This window comes from Diadema setosum, chromosome 7 (assembly GCF_964275005.1).
Source record: "Diadema setosum chromosome 7, eeDiaSeto1, whole genome shotgun sequence".
In the NCBI taxonomy this organism is placed as follows: Eukaryota; Metazoa; Echinodermata; class Echinoidea; order Diadematoida; family Diadematidae; genus Diadema; species Diadema setosum.
In genome coordinates this window covers 10,661,179-10,675,338 of record NC_092691.1, presented here as the reverse complement: position 1 = coordinate 10,675,338, position 14,160 = coordinate 10,661,179, and the positions used below count along the sequence as shown (strand labels likewise).

At 38.5% G+C, this 14,160-nt stretch overlaps 1 protein-coding gene across 1 annotated transcript in view; it reads right to left on the bottom strand.

Annotated features, from left to right (window-relative positions):
- LOC140230355 (cytosolic carboxypeptidase 1-like) overlaps nt 1–220 on the bottom strand; it is a 52,449-nt gene extending 52,229 nt beyond the window's left edge. Inside the window, exon 1 of the mRNA XM_072310504.1 lies at nt 54–220. Within this exon, the coding sequence (XP_072166605.1) occupies nt 54–97 (44 nt within the window). The 5' untranslated portion in view covers nt 98–220. The remainder of the gene's footprint in view (nt 1–53) is intronic.
- Nucleotides 221–14,160: the final 13,940 nt, after the last annotated feature.

The window sequence follows — 14,160 nt, the reverse complement described above, 5'->3', positions numbered from 1 at the left end:
TATGTAATATATCTCCACCACAAAACACATGCCTGGACACAAGTCAGACTTACCCTGGTACAGAGTAGACCGTCTTTTCCAACTTTGGCTTGCTCATGGTTGCTGTTTTCTTTCCCAATGAGAGTTCATGTGAAAGACAGCACAGGGATTTTCTTGTCTCTTATTGGCTAAGACACCATGGCAGCTGTAGGTCCTACAGCCGTACTTGTTGTGCCAGATGAGACCTATTTTGATAAAGAGAAAAGGGGATTGAATAGAACAGGAAAGAAAAGGAAATACATCATTGGTCAGGTGTAGTGTGTTCAATCAGTGCATTTCATTTGTTAAAGAAGATGCATGGTGGGTAAAGAAGCACAATAGTTTACTTGAACTGTCCAGCACAGATGAGCTAAAATAAAAATAATAATAATAAAAAAATACTAAAAACATTTTGACAAATGACAATAGGGGTTTAAAGACAATAAAAAATTGTCATTAAGCACCTACTTGTTTCAATGTTCATTTTCGGAAACTGTACATGTAGTTAGCCATCTACAATATTAGACTCAATGTGACATTAATAATACTCGAGAGTGCACCGCACCTTCACTAACGCCACGAAATAATCCTGTGCATCATTTGTTTTATAAAATGGGTCGAAACCTAACAGCATTTTTCACGTACCTTTGTGGGTCAATACCAGTCAGCTACATGTAACACTCGCTCAAAAGTCAAGATGTCCGAAGATGTTCGTCCCAAATATTTACGCACGTCACACTCGGAAATCCCGCACATAAGTACTGTACGTATAAGAGTATACGTACGCCACATTTTATGCACAAGAAAGGCCGGCTGGCAGCCCGAACTAGAAGTTGTTTACAGGATTGACAGCGCGTATAGTAGCGCGTGACGCGCACTTGTAACAACTGATTGAGTGCGCACTGCTAGTGTAAACATTGTGACGTCAGGCCGTGCATGATCGTAAAAAAATAATGCACTTGCACGTGACTCATTTCAGCACTTCCAGTTGGCTACATTCTTGAACCCATTTTATAAATTACTTTATAGCAAAGTTACCCAGGAGCTAAAAAACAATCATTCTGGCAAGCTATACTATCAAAGGAGTTGGTTGTGAAGTGTACATGTTATATTTCATCACTTTATTGATATACAAATCGAACAAAGGAATACATAAATACAAAACATAAAAGCCCAGGACATAACTGGATGAACAGAATAAGCAGGGCATATACATAAATATCACACAATGTTACAGAAGATTTACGAACATAAATACACATAACTTCGACAGAATCCTACTCATATTCAAAGTGTGAAAAAATATTGTATAAGCAGGCAAAAGGATAAGAAATGAGACCAGAAAGATTAGGAGTAGAGAAAATGGAGACATAGAAAGAAAAAAGGAGAAAAGTAAAATAGCATGAAGAAGAAGACGAAGAAGAAGAAGAAAACTCGGCCAAGTGTAGTACATACATGATACACTTTTCTCTTGACGGCATAACATACCTATTGAATTTTAACAAACATTTGCATTATTTTGTATTCCAGTGAGTCCAATATAATAAAGTGGGGCGATTCCGCATACATAAATTATTCACAATGAGACACAGTCATTCATTTCGCGCACATTAACATAACAATAACAATAAATTACATAAATTATTAATATCACATGAGACGACTCAGCCCCGGAGAACCGGAAAAACCCTGGAAAGGCCCAGACCCGGATGGGGACGCACCATTATTATAAACCTTTGATTTATATTCATATATATTAAAATATATATATTGTATATTGTATGGACTATGGAAAGCCAGACAAGACTTTCCTCCTACAGGATCTCCATTGCATGTAGCCCCTGCTAAAATTGGGGGGAAAAAAATTAAAAAATACAGCCATGTAAGTGATAGGCCCTATGTACACTACGTGTATCAAAGTAGTATGATTAAATTTAGGTGGCTTTATGGCTTTAATAGTAGGGTTAGAGTTTAGGTTTAGGATTAGAGTTTGGTTAGGGTAACGTTATGTATGGCTGTGCTGAATTTGAAGCCTAAAATAATAGGATAGCTATGAAAGGAATAGAGAAAGGATGAGTTTAAAGAGCAAGAACTGGAAGCCAGACTGTTGTGCCAATACCACAGCATTCTTCCAGAATGTCGGGTAAAGGTAAAGGTGAACCTAGGCTGTCTACCTTTACCTGTTTTAGTGTTACAGAGTCCAGATCTAGATTTTAAATCAAGAACTCGAAAACTATAGATCACTTTTCACAATCACAGCACAGTTTAAAAAAAAAAGAAAGTGCCTTTCCACTTGCTCTCATGACTTTTTAAACATCATTATATTTTGTGATTAGGCGTAGGATTTATGTAAAGCACATAGGAAATTTAACCCCGGGCGCTCCTTCACACAGAACTATACTGTGGGAGCTTTGCCTTCGGGCTGGTCGCATTACGAGAAATCGTACTTCTCATATCACAGTGGAACAGTTAACAGTTCTTTCTGGTGACACACTGAGAATAATACTAAACCGCCAGTCAATAAAGTCCACAGATGAATTACCTGAATTACCTGAATTATCTAGAATAATGCCCAGTAAGTTGAAGACTTGTACAACTTACAAGTTGTAGAGGGTCAATGAAAGGATTAAATCCTGAGCCTGAATTCAGAAGAGTTCCATGTGATGTATCCAGGGGATGGTCAGTTTATGCAATCTGGATAAAATTTGTTATGTTTCTGCTTCCAGTGATCATTGCGCTTTTTTAATAGACTTGAAGCTATTCACTGATGTTGCCTCGACAGCTTCTGCACAAAGGCTATTCCAAGTATTTACTAGAACCTACAATGTACAACGTACTCTCTGACTGAAAGAGTTTAACCTTTTACTAGTTCGACACCTTCCTTTGTACAACTTAAAACTTATGACCCCGCATAACTTGATCATTTATAACAAAGAGAACAGCTAAGCTAGATCAAAGTCTTCCATATCATGCAAAATCTTGTTGAATATCTGAACATTCACGTTGATACTCTAGGGATGGAATCCCCAAATACTTGAGTTTCTCAGAGCGATTTAACTTCAGATAGAGTCTACCATAATACCAACTTTGTTGCTCTCCTCTGCTCTGTAACAGATTCAAGCTTTTTGTAATCGCTCTTTGAAAGTTCGTTCCATACACAATCTTGAGCAATATTCCAAGAGCGGTCTAACAAGGGCCTTCAATGTACATTTTTGTAGTCTGTACAGTGGTACAAACACTTCCCTCGTCAGATTCTGAGTAAAAGTCATTTTGATCAGACCAAGTACTTTATTTGCCTCTGCAGCTACAATACTTTGACTGTCTAGACTCTTCTACATGAAGAGTAAAACTGAGGTACTGAGAAAAGTACATCCTAAAATCCTTTTCCTCTCCGTCTAACCTCAAGTAATTTACTCAACGGGGTCAACAATCTGACGCAAACATATTATTATCAAAATTATTATGGATCATTCTTGTCATTTGAATGCATCTGATATTGACGCCGAGGATTTCTATGACCATGGTGCATAACAAGACATTTCCCGTGATTGAATTTGAGATGCCATATCCGCAGGGCTGCCAACACTGGAAACTAGTTGAGAGTGAGACTCCCAAATAGGCCAATGCTATAATTTAGGAGTCAAAATGAGTGAGATCAATAGAAATGCATGCAAATGAAATAAAGTTTTAGAGTGAGAAAGGACCAAAATGTGAGTCTCACGCTCAATGCGTGAGACTGAGAGTTAGAGTTGGCAGCCCTGTATCCGGGCCCAGACCTCAAGTTTGAGGATGGTATCCTGCACATGGCTGCAGTATCAATTTAACTGTGTACTGTTGTGTATCACTGGCAGTAGCCAGTAGGATCACTAATGTTAATTGACTGCTAACTATACACAGCCCAGTCGCCGCTGTACATACGTAGTGCGACAGGGCTGTACCAACGAAGCTCCAAACACGAAGAGGGTCCAACGATCGCATGCGATCGGATTGAATTTTGATACTTTAGATCATTTTTTTGCCACTTCAAACTCATCTGACGAACAAAATGATAATGAGACTTCATATCTATGCTATGAGTATTGAAATTTAGATTTAATAACTTACCTAAATTGATGGTTATATGCAGCATGTGTGAACGGTTCACGAACGGTACATCGTCTTTCACGCCAGGCCATTTCCAATATTCGGGAGGTCACATGATCTGAATGCCCTTTCAAAAGGTCGCGCTGCCTCTGTCGACCGTGCTGCTACGCCAACACTCAAGCAGCGCATCGCACGCACGCAAAAGATTTCCGCAGAGATCAAGGCGCCATTTTGAATTCTGCAACGATGAACCGCGACGGTGTTAGGGAATCTGCCAGAAAGTATCATTTTTTGGTTCCACGGACTTATCACGAGGGCTCTCAATGTGACAATGGACTTACGAACCTTCTGTAATACAAGCATGCACTTAAGGTGAGTAACGTTTGGTAACGTGTACATTGTTTATAAAGAACGTATAAATTTTCATAAGTTTTGTAGTTGTGTTGTGGTTCCCCACTTTGAAGGTGCCCGCTCGCTGGTCAGACGCTGTATTCCCGGGCTTGTGCCGAAAGGGTGGGTTGGGTGGTGGCGCGTCGCGTTAATGGAAACACCACCCTTCGTCCAAAGCCCCCCCGGTTTTGCCGAAAGGGTGCGTTGGGAGCGTTGGGTCGCGTCGCGTTGACTGGAACCCCACCCTTCGTCCAAAGCCCCCCCGGTTTTGCCGAAAGGGTGCGTTGGTACTTTTTCTCATGTAATATTAAAAGACGACTTCTAAATTTATATTTAACCTTCAAACAACCATTTCAAAGAGGCTATCGTCCGGATTGCTTTACACTCTATTACCACCTGGTCTACAGCCAGTTGGTCTAAATGGTCTAATAACCAGTTGGTCTAGTCATCATTTCGTCCAATTACTGTTTGGTCTAATTGTTATTTGGTTCAATTACTATTTGGTCTACAGTCAATTCGTCTAAAAATAGCCATTTGGTCTATTTTTGGTCTATTATGAGTTGGTCTAATTCCATTTCGTCTAATCATCAAATTGTCTAAAATGAAACCAAATTTGTCCAATATAAATTTGGTGTACACATCAATAAAAAGCCCCCCCCCCAAAAAAAAAAAAAAAAAAAAATAGCCCAGACAATAAGATCAAATCGTTATTAGACTAAATGGGTGTAGACTAAATGATGATAGACAGAGGCTAGACCAACTGGGCAATGGACCAAAATTAATGATGTATACACCAAATTTATATTGGACAAAATAATTTGGTTTTATAGACCATTTGATGATTAGACGAAATGGAATTAGACCAACTCATAATAGACCAAATCGGTATTTGATGATACAAAGTGGTGTTAGATAAAAAATAGACCAAATGGCTATTATCAGACGAATTGACTGTAGACCAATAGTAATTAAACTAAATAACAATTAGACCAAACAGTAATTGATGGACGAAATGATGACTAGACCAACTGGTTATTAGACCAACTGATATTAAACAGTCTATTAGACCAACTGGCTGTAGACCAAGTGGTAATAGAGTGTAAACCGATAATAATAGTAATAATAATAATAATAATAATACATTACATTTGTAATGCGCTTAATACAAAATGAAATTAGACCAACTTCCGTCTCTTCCCTACTGTGCGCTTAGAAACCGATCCGGACGATAGCCTCTTTGAAATGGTTGTTTGAAGGTGAAAAACTCGTCTTTTAATATTACATGAGAAAAAGTACCAACGCACCCTTTCGGCAAAACCGGGGGGGGCTTTGGACGAAGGGTGGGGTTCCAGTCAACGCGACGCGACCCAACGCTCCCAACGCACCCTTTCGGCAAAACCGGGGGGGGGGGGGGGGGGGCTTTGGACGAAGGGTGGTGTTTCCATTAACGTGACGCGCCGTCACCCAACCCACCCTTTCGGCACAAGCCGTATTCGCGTAGCGTATTAACAGCGTCTGGTCGGGCTAATTGACTGCCAGCATTTGGCATCATCTGCAACACCAACACTAAAAATTTAACAGTAGGGGCCTAACACTAACACACAGTTTCCTGTCATCAGTCATGGCGGAGTCATATTACAGTCGACATCTCCAGAACAGAAGCTGCAAGCATCATTCACAAATAAATTTATACCAATTAGGAACACCCTACCAATAATTGGTCTGAGGTTTTATTGCTTGCGGCTACCACTCACCTGTATCTGTAAATTTACCCAGTGACACTGCACTGGCAGTGCAATCAATGGCAGTGCGCAGTGTAGCGGTAGTGGCAGTAGATTCTGCAGAGAGGCAGCACCCCGCTAACGTAAACGTCCCGATATATTAATTAGGAATGGTGGTAGACTCTGTAATGCTGTGATCACTGTCGCTGCACCACGGAAGGTAGGTCTGGCAGCTTAAGTTTCCCCGTAGAATTAGCGAAGATTGAACTAGCTAGGTTTGCAAGATGGGCATGCAGCACATATGTTCACAGGGCAGGGTAAGTAAACCCCAAGCTAGCTGTATAGATGAAGCAGGGAGGTGGAAAGAGATGAAGTGAGTGCACTGTACATACAGTGCTAAACACATGAGCTGCATAGATGTTGACAATCTATCGTGTACGTTATTAATATGCGCGACCCTAGCTACGCACAGTATGCTATGGCAAGCCAAAAGTGAATAACTTACAAAATTTCATTTTTTTTTAAAACAATAACCATTACAGTTTATTATTTCGGGGGGGGGGGGGGGGGGGAGGGGGAGGGGGGGCAGGGGGAGGGGGAGGGGGTTACAAACCCCAACATACATTGTATTTTAGAAAGGCACGTGATAAACCATGATTCAGGGTTTAAAATTAATCATTGATCCTACACATCCAGACCCAGGACAAATTCATCCAGCGATGCAAAGGCCTACAAATTATCTTTTATAAACTGTTTGGATTTTCATGATGATTTGTCTTCTTGAAAAACCATATTTCACTTACAAATCATTCGTTAGGTTGCAAACTATTCATCTTTTTATGAATCAATTTATTTACGAACTATTTGTTTTTTCACAATCATTTTCTATTTTGTAAATCGTATTTGCACAACTTAGTGTTTTGTCTGTTTGAAAAACACCAGGTATCTTTCTCATATGATTCATCTCTCTTGAAGCCATTATTCTTGCAGCTTTCTATCAAATTCCTGGAGAAAAATCTCTCTTGAGTTTATTTTTCTCTCTCTAAAATTCATCCCTCTTTTTCTCAAAAGAGCAAAATCCTTCACCCTATGGCCACGTGCACACGCAAGCGAGCAAGAGGGCTAATCTGAGAGCCCGAGACTTATTGAGATGATTGTGGCGAAGTACTTTGGAGGCCCTGTCAGGGCATCACAGAACATGTCATTTTTGCACACAAAATTTCCAAGAATATCACAACCATTTCAAAATAATTTTACAATGTGGGGCAATATTCTTCCATTTTATCAAAAGGATTGTTTCTCCTGGTCTAATGGGTACATATTCTTGCAAATCGTGATCACATAATGTACTGAAAAATGTAGAAACGTTTACATGAAGGGGTAGGGCTTTTTTTTTTTTTTTTTTTTTAGTTGTTATGAATTAAATGATTGATTTTTTTTTTTATAAATCAATGCGTAAAATGAATTATTTGGGAAAAGATGAAATGATGTTGTGATACAGACGAATGCTTGACAAAAGACAAATATGTAAAAGTAGGTTTTTCAAGAAATTGAAAAAAAAATTAACAAATTCTTCTTCTCTTTTTTTAATGAAAGACCGATATTGATATTTTTATGTTGGCTTACCATAGCACGTTCAATTATTATTTTGTGCGACGATCAAACGATCAGTGGTGACGATGCGTTGCTCTCCAGTTTCCCAGGTACTAGGTGCGCACCGGGTGCACCGTCCGTACCGCGAAGCGCACGGTCTTGAGCTGCCGATAGAGGGCATTCGTATGCCTCACATCTCCATACACAAACTATCAATTACCCTGTGTGCCACTGTCACGCCCCCAACATGGGAAGCTGTTCCTCAGACTTTTAGATCCTCAAAGATCTGAATGAAGAATTGATAGATATCATGATAATGCCTTGTGTGATTTCACACCAGGATAACAAGAAAAATATCATTACTTTACACAAGAAATAGAAAATAAACAAAATACAAAACATATTCTTTTGATCATTGCGTGCACGCAATTTATATGCTCATAAAATAATAATCAATCACAGTAGGCCTATCATTGATTTATGTGATATTACATCCATATCATCCATTTTTTTTCACAGTAGTGCTACGCACTCCCCCATAAGCACCCCCCCCCCCCCGTTTTGAGTGAGACATCAACAGGAACTGCATGATCTGAGAGAAGATATCTCCATTCATAATGACACTATCACCCGGCTCTGTCACTCATGCATGGTTCCTCAAAGATCTTATAACTATAGGCCTATGATCTTTGATTCCTACATCTAGTGTGCATGGTCCGACGGTCACCTGGAAGCACGCAACGGAAATCAAGAATTGATTTCTGTTCAAAGATTGCTAGAACCCTTCAAAGATTAGAACCTTCAAAGTCTAGCAGATCAACCGGCCACGTCGGACTAAGCGTGTGCCTGCTGAAGGAAATTATACGTTTATTTTTAGTTTATCTATTTATAAATGGGTAAATCCGGGGTAGTCGAATGTAAATTCTTCTCATTCATCCAGTACAAGACAACATCAATAAAATGCAAACTGATAATTGCCGAAACGAGTGAGTTTAATCCCATTTTCTTGATTCAACTAAAATTATTGATCTTATATGAAGTACGGGTAAATGTCTCAATTATTTTACTTTCCAAACGACATTATGCATAAATACACGTTCAACCAACTTCCCTCGGTGTTCAATACTTCAATGATTTCCTATAGTCCCTATAATTTCAATATTCATTCTTAGCCAACTCGCCGTTCATCTGATTATCATCTTGAAAACCCAAGAATTGTTATAGCACAAAAATCCTTAAAGCATCGTGGCCCTGATGTTTGGATTTTTTTTTTACCCAACGTAGATCTATCAGTTCATTTAGAAACCGGCTTAAAGATATGATGTTTACTCAAAATATGTCTGAATATTAGTGCATGTTGCTATTAATCTGTTTTGTTTTTTCTATTCACTTCTATCGTCAAAGTAAGAGATCCGAACTGAACGTACACAACAAACATGAACATTATGACATACCCACAACTACGTGACCGCGCAAACACTTCACATTTTTTTATTGTGAAGTGCTTGCGTGGTTTAATTACTTTTGCACAATGCACGGCTGCACCATTTTCTTTCTTTCTTACTGTTTTTTCGTCATTCTGCCCCCCCCCCTCTCCACTCGGTGAGTGGTGACTTGTGTCGCATATTAGATAATCATCTTTGCCGAATCCATAGGTCTGCAATCTATATGTAATTATTGGAACTACAAATTCATTTTACCCGCACTGTTGTGATTTTCCTTTTTACCCGTTTTTAGTTTGCTTGACTGTCGGTTATTCATCTTTGACACTTTGACTACACAATGTTTTTGATGAAGAGATTGTTAACAAAAACCAACAAATCCGTTTTCACATTGAGAATCTTTTGTTGCACTGGCGTAGCACGCAAATGATGTAAAGATCAGTGGTTTTGAATTTCGGTTGCCTTTCGTAACAGATTTACAGAAATCTACATCAAGAGGAAAGTGTGAAACATTTGAACTTTTCAATGTATTTTGCGACGAAAGTCATAGTCCACTTTTCGTGTGGCTGCAAAGGTGAGTAAGGACTTTGAATCCTGTAGGCCTATACAGCTGGCGGTCATTTCGTCCGTTGCGTCCATTTCGTCCATTTTTTGCGTTATGAAATCGAGAAGTATTGCGAATAAATTACTACGGCATTTGCAAGCTACATGCTCATAAAACTGACACATATTGGGGTAAAGATAATATGCAAGCCATAATGTGTTAGAAACTGCGTTACCATGGTAGCGGCATAATAATTATGGCAATAGGTCAGGGCAAAGTAATGCTGATGAAACTACTACTCGTCTTTATAGCACTGCTCATGGAATTTGTGTCGGAAACTGCGTTGTTACAATAATGATATATTTTCATTCTTGCACTCGCCTTCTTTATTTCGTTCCTCGTTGGGTGAAAGTTCAACCGGCATTTATGCCTATAGTTGTGACAAAGCCTCTTCTGTAACCTTCTATTGCTCCGGACATCATGAGGCAGCTGCGACTAGTTATATTATGGTGCAAGTTGCCTCTTTTAAAAGAGCGCCATCTCTTGACATATTTCCTACGTCGTTTTACTAGTCTTGAAATTTACCACCAATGATAATGATCAGTGATTCAGTGAATGCCGAAATTTTGATAAAACAAAATCAACACAGTTTGAATAAAATCGGACACTCCATGAAAGGGACTTCGTCAGTGTATACAGTGATACGTCTTTACTACAAAATATGGAGTACTCGAGACTCCTCCTTCTTCTTCTTCTTATAATAATAATAACATTCGAAGTCCAACACGTGGAAAATTCGAAGATATCAGATTATGTTATATATCTGGCAGAGTGGAAGAACACATGACTTAGAGGCCTATACACCGTTCAGGGGTGGGGGCGAGGGGGGGGGGCGAAATCATCACCCTTAACTTGATTTAATCATGTCAGCAACTAATCGATTGAATTTCGGAAAGGCATGGGTGCTATTATTTTCCCCGCGATTTCTCCCCTCACCCATTTTTTCATATTTTAAAATTCGTTTTTAAGAGTTTTTAAGGTGTCTTATTTATACCCCCCCCCCCCTCCAGTCCCAAGGTCCTTGATGACGACACGCGGGACAATGTCAAACTTGAAAAATTCGTAGATGTCAACTGACTTGACATGTCTAACTAATTCCCTAAATTTTTACTGAGTGTGCATGCGGTTATTTTTCTTCATTCACTGAATTCATCAATAATCTATAGAAGAAGTCCACTCCGAAGTTGAATCAATTTCATGAGAAAGGGGAAAAAAACCCTGTAGACCAATGGAAAATGATCATAATCGGATGAGAAATAAGGACGTTGTGACATTCTGAAATTTCATAATATTCATTGGAAAACACTTTTTGACCAGTCGTTATTGATATTCAAATCAGCAAATCGATGATGTCATGCTTTCACAATTTCTTATTCATTTCAAATACAGAAATGACAAAAATCTCATATTTCAATCGGCATAATTATATAGATAAAAAAAAAGCAAAATGTTACCTCTGATATATTTTGGTGTGTGAATATGCTTTTGCCTGAATTAGCTACAAATAGTTTTTCCCGGAATTATTATAACGTACATTAAAAATTGCGAGGGCATGACATCATCAATTCGCTTATTTGAATATTCATAAGAACTGGTCAAGAATTTTTTCCTGAAAAAAAAAGTGTGAAAATTCAAAATGTCTCATCTTCTCTATTTCTTATCCGATTTTGTCATTTTTGGATCGGTCGGTAGGTGTTTTTTTTTTCTTTCTTTTGAAGTTTATCTATTTTTGGGGTAAATTTCCTATTCAAAAGTGCTTTAAGAACAACAAAAAAAAAATGATCAAAACCGGATGAAAAATAAGAAAGTTATGACATTCGTGTTTTTTTTTTGTACACTCACTATATCAATGGAAAAGTGCGAGGTGGATGATAATCAGCTCACTCATTTCCATATTCATATCACCTGTACGACAACTGTTCTGCATAAATTAGCGAAGCTTTCCCAATTTCATAACTTCCCAAATTTTCATTCGATTTTGATCAAATCTTCATTGTTGTACTCGTGAGATTTTACTCCTTTTTATCAGATTTACATAGCTTATAACTAGAATGGAAGTCCTCTGGAAGTCCCAACATACAAGCACATTTTTCACCCATTTTCGGATCTTTTTGTGTTTTGTTTGTTTGTTTGTTTGTTCTGTTTTTGTTTGTTCTAAGTTGTTTGTGTGTTTGTTTGTTTTGATTGAAAGGAGTGACGCCTGAATTTGCCACATCAATTTCTGTTGATAAAGCCTATCCGCCCATCACAACCGAACCTACATAGCTCACGTAGTTCGCTTGATCCTTGTTACAATTCCAAACTTTTCTTGAAAATGTCGTTCAAAAATTGTTCTCAACGTTCCGCATTTGCTCACTGACAAACAAAAGGTTCCTTTGATGACGCTCTCCCGCAGGACTGTAAAACATTAGCTTGTATTTGGTGTCTATGGGAAGCGCCAGTGTTGCATGAACAAATCTTGGTGGCTAATTGATGAAAGTATAACTGACAGTAAACAACATAAAAAAGCACGATGTTTTGAGCAGTGTTGAATAATTGAAGAGTTTGTTCGCAAAAACCGATAAGTCCATTTTTGCCAAAATGGAGATATTTAATTTACTAGATTTAAATTTCAATTCAGCATAGTCTAATTCACTCTAAATTCAGTTTGGTTAATCTTTATTCAAGTCAATTAACTTTTACAGTCGACATTCATTATCAGATGAATAAAATTTAGTTCAGTTCAGTTCAATTAAATTCAGTCCAGTTCAGTTCAATTTGATTCAATTCAGTCCATTTAAAGAATGTTTAGTTCAGTTCATTTCAGTTCTATTTCATTCAATAAACAATGTCATCTGCAGCAACAGGAGCCTATAGATTCTATGTAGTTTTCTCGTGAAGAGTTACGATTGATCTTACGCTCGATTTATTGAGCGTACGTAGCTCAGCGAATCAAGCATAAAATCAATCCTGTCTGTTTCATAAAGATAAATGTATACGCTTGATATTTTACACAGATTTGATATCAGATCGAGCGTAACTTTTTTTTTTTGAATCGCATCAATCGTAAGATCAATCCTTCCATCAGTCTTTATGAAACAGGCTCAGTGCAACTATGAAAGCCGTACATAATGATACACACGCTTCTCCCTTGAATATGAGATACTGGAAATCTTCTTATATTCTATTAAAGGGACTGTACAGCTAGTACTGGTTTAGGTGGAAATTCATGTTTTGAACATTCGTAAGTGAGATACTGAGAAACCTCTTATGAAATATGAAAGAGCATGTGATTTTAAGAAGGATTCAACGTTTATTTGATGCGTTGGTTTTCAAATGGCTGAGATATCCAAAAAAAGTGATAGTAATAAAAGACTACAGGCCACAACTTTATTAGGATCTCTTTGTAACACCTTACTTTTGGATATCTCAGCCATTTCAAAACCGATTTTCATCAAATAAACTTTTGATACCCCTCAGAATCGCAGTCTCTTTGACATCTCATAGAGTGGTTTCTGAATATCTCGCAAAATGTTAAAAGCTAAATCCTCACCTCGACCAGAATTGTACACACCCTTTAACTGGGGCATTGTGCTGGTCAATGGTGCGTCCGACGACGTCGCATTAGGCTTTGCATTACTAGTTAGAGTAATAGGCCATTATAGTGCTAATTTCATAGAATGATTGCATAATGTAGGCCAAGGAGTTATCAGTGGGTAGGCCCAACATCCAACCTCATTCACCGAGGCGAGGCGCGATGATTATGACGTCATACTGGACTCGAGGGCATGTGACTGGATCGCCAATTGGCACCTCACCAACACAGATTAGAGTCCATCATGCCGTTTTGATATCTCACCTAGGCCACCCAATCTCAATGTTGTACATTTTGAAGAAGAAGAATTTAGATCAAAGTTTTCAATTAAAACAATTTTCTTTGTAGATTACGTATCATGGTTATCATTGCGAATTTTAATTTCAACTACCAATGCGACAATTGGTATTTGGACGTACCAACCGAAAAGAGGCTAAGCTCAAAAGCAATGAGCTAGCTATGTACGCATGTACTTTACGTACCACGTACGCATGAACACACAGCTGCCATAGACGTACGTACGAATGAGACTGTATGTACAGTATTAGAGTGTAACAGAACAAAACAATAAAACAACAGCATTCAGATGGCGACACGATCGCGCGATCTTACGACGGAACACAATTGTAAACAGGTATAGAGAATACAAGTTCGTTCAATGTCAAGCAAGGGTACAGGCCGGCCGGTTGTACACATCAAACACGTACCACCGCCGCAACGCATGCAACGCAACGC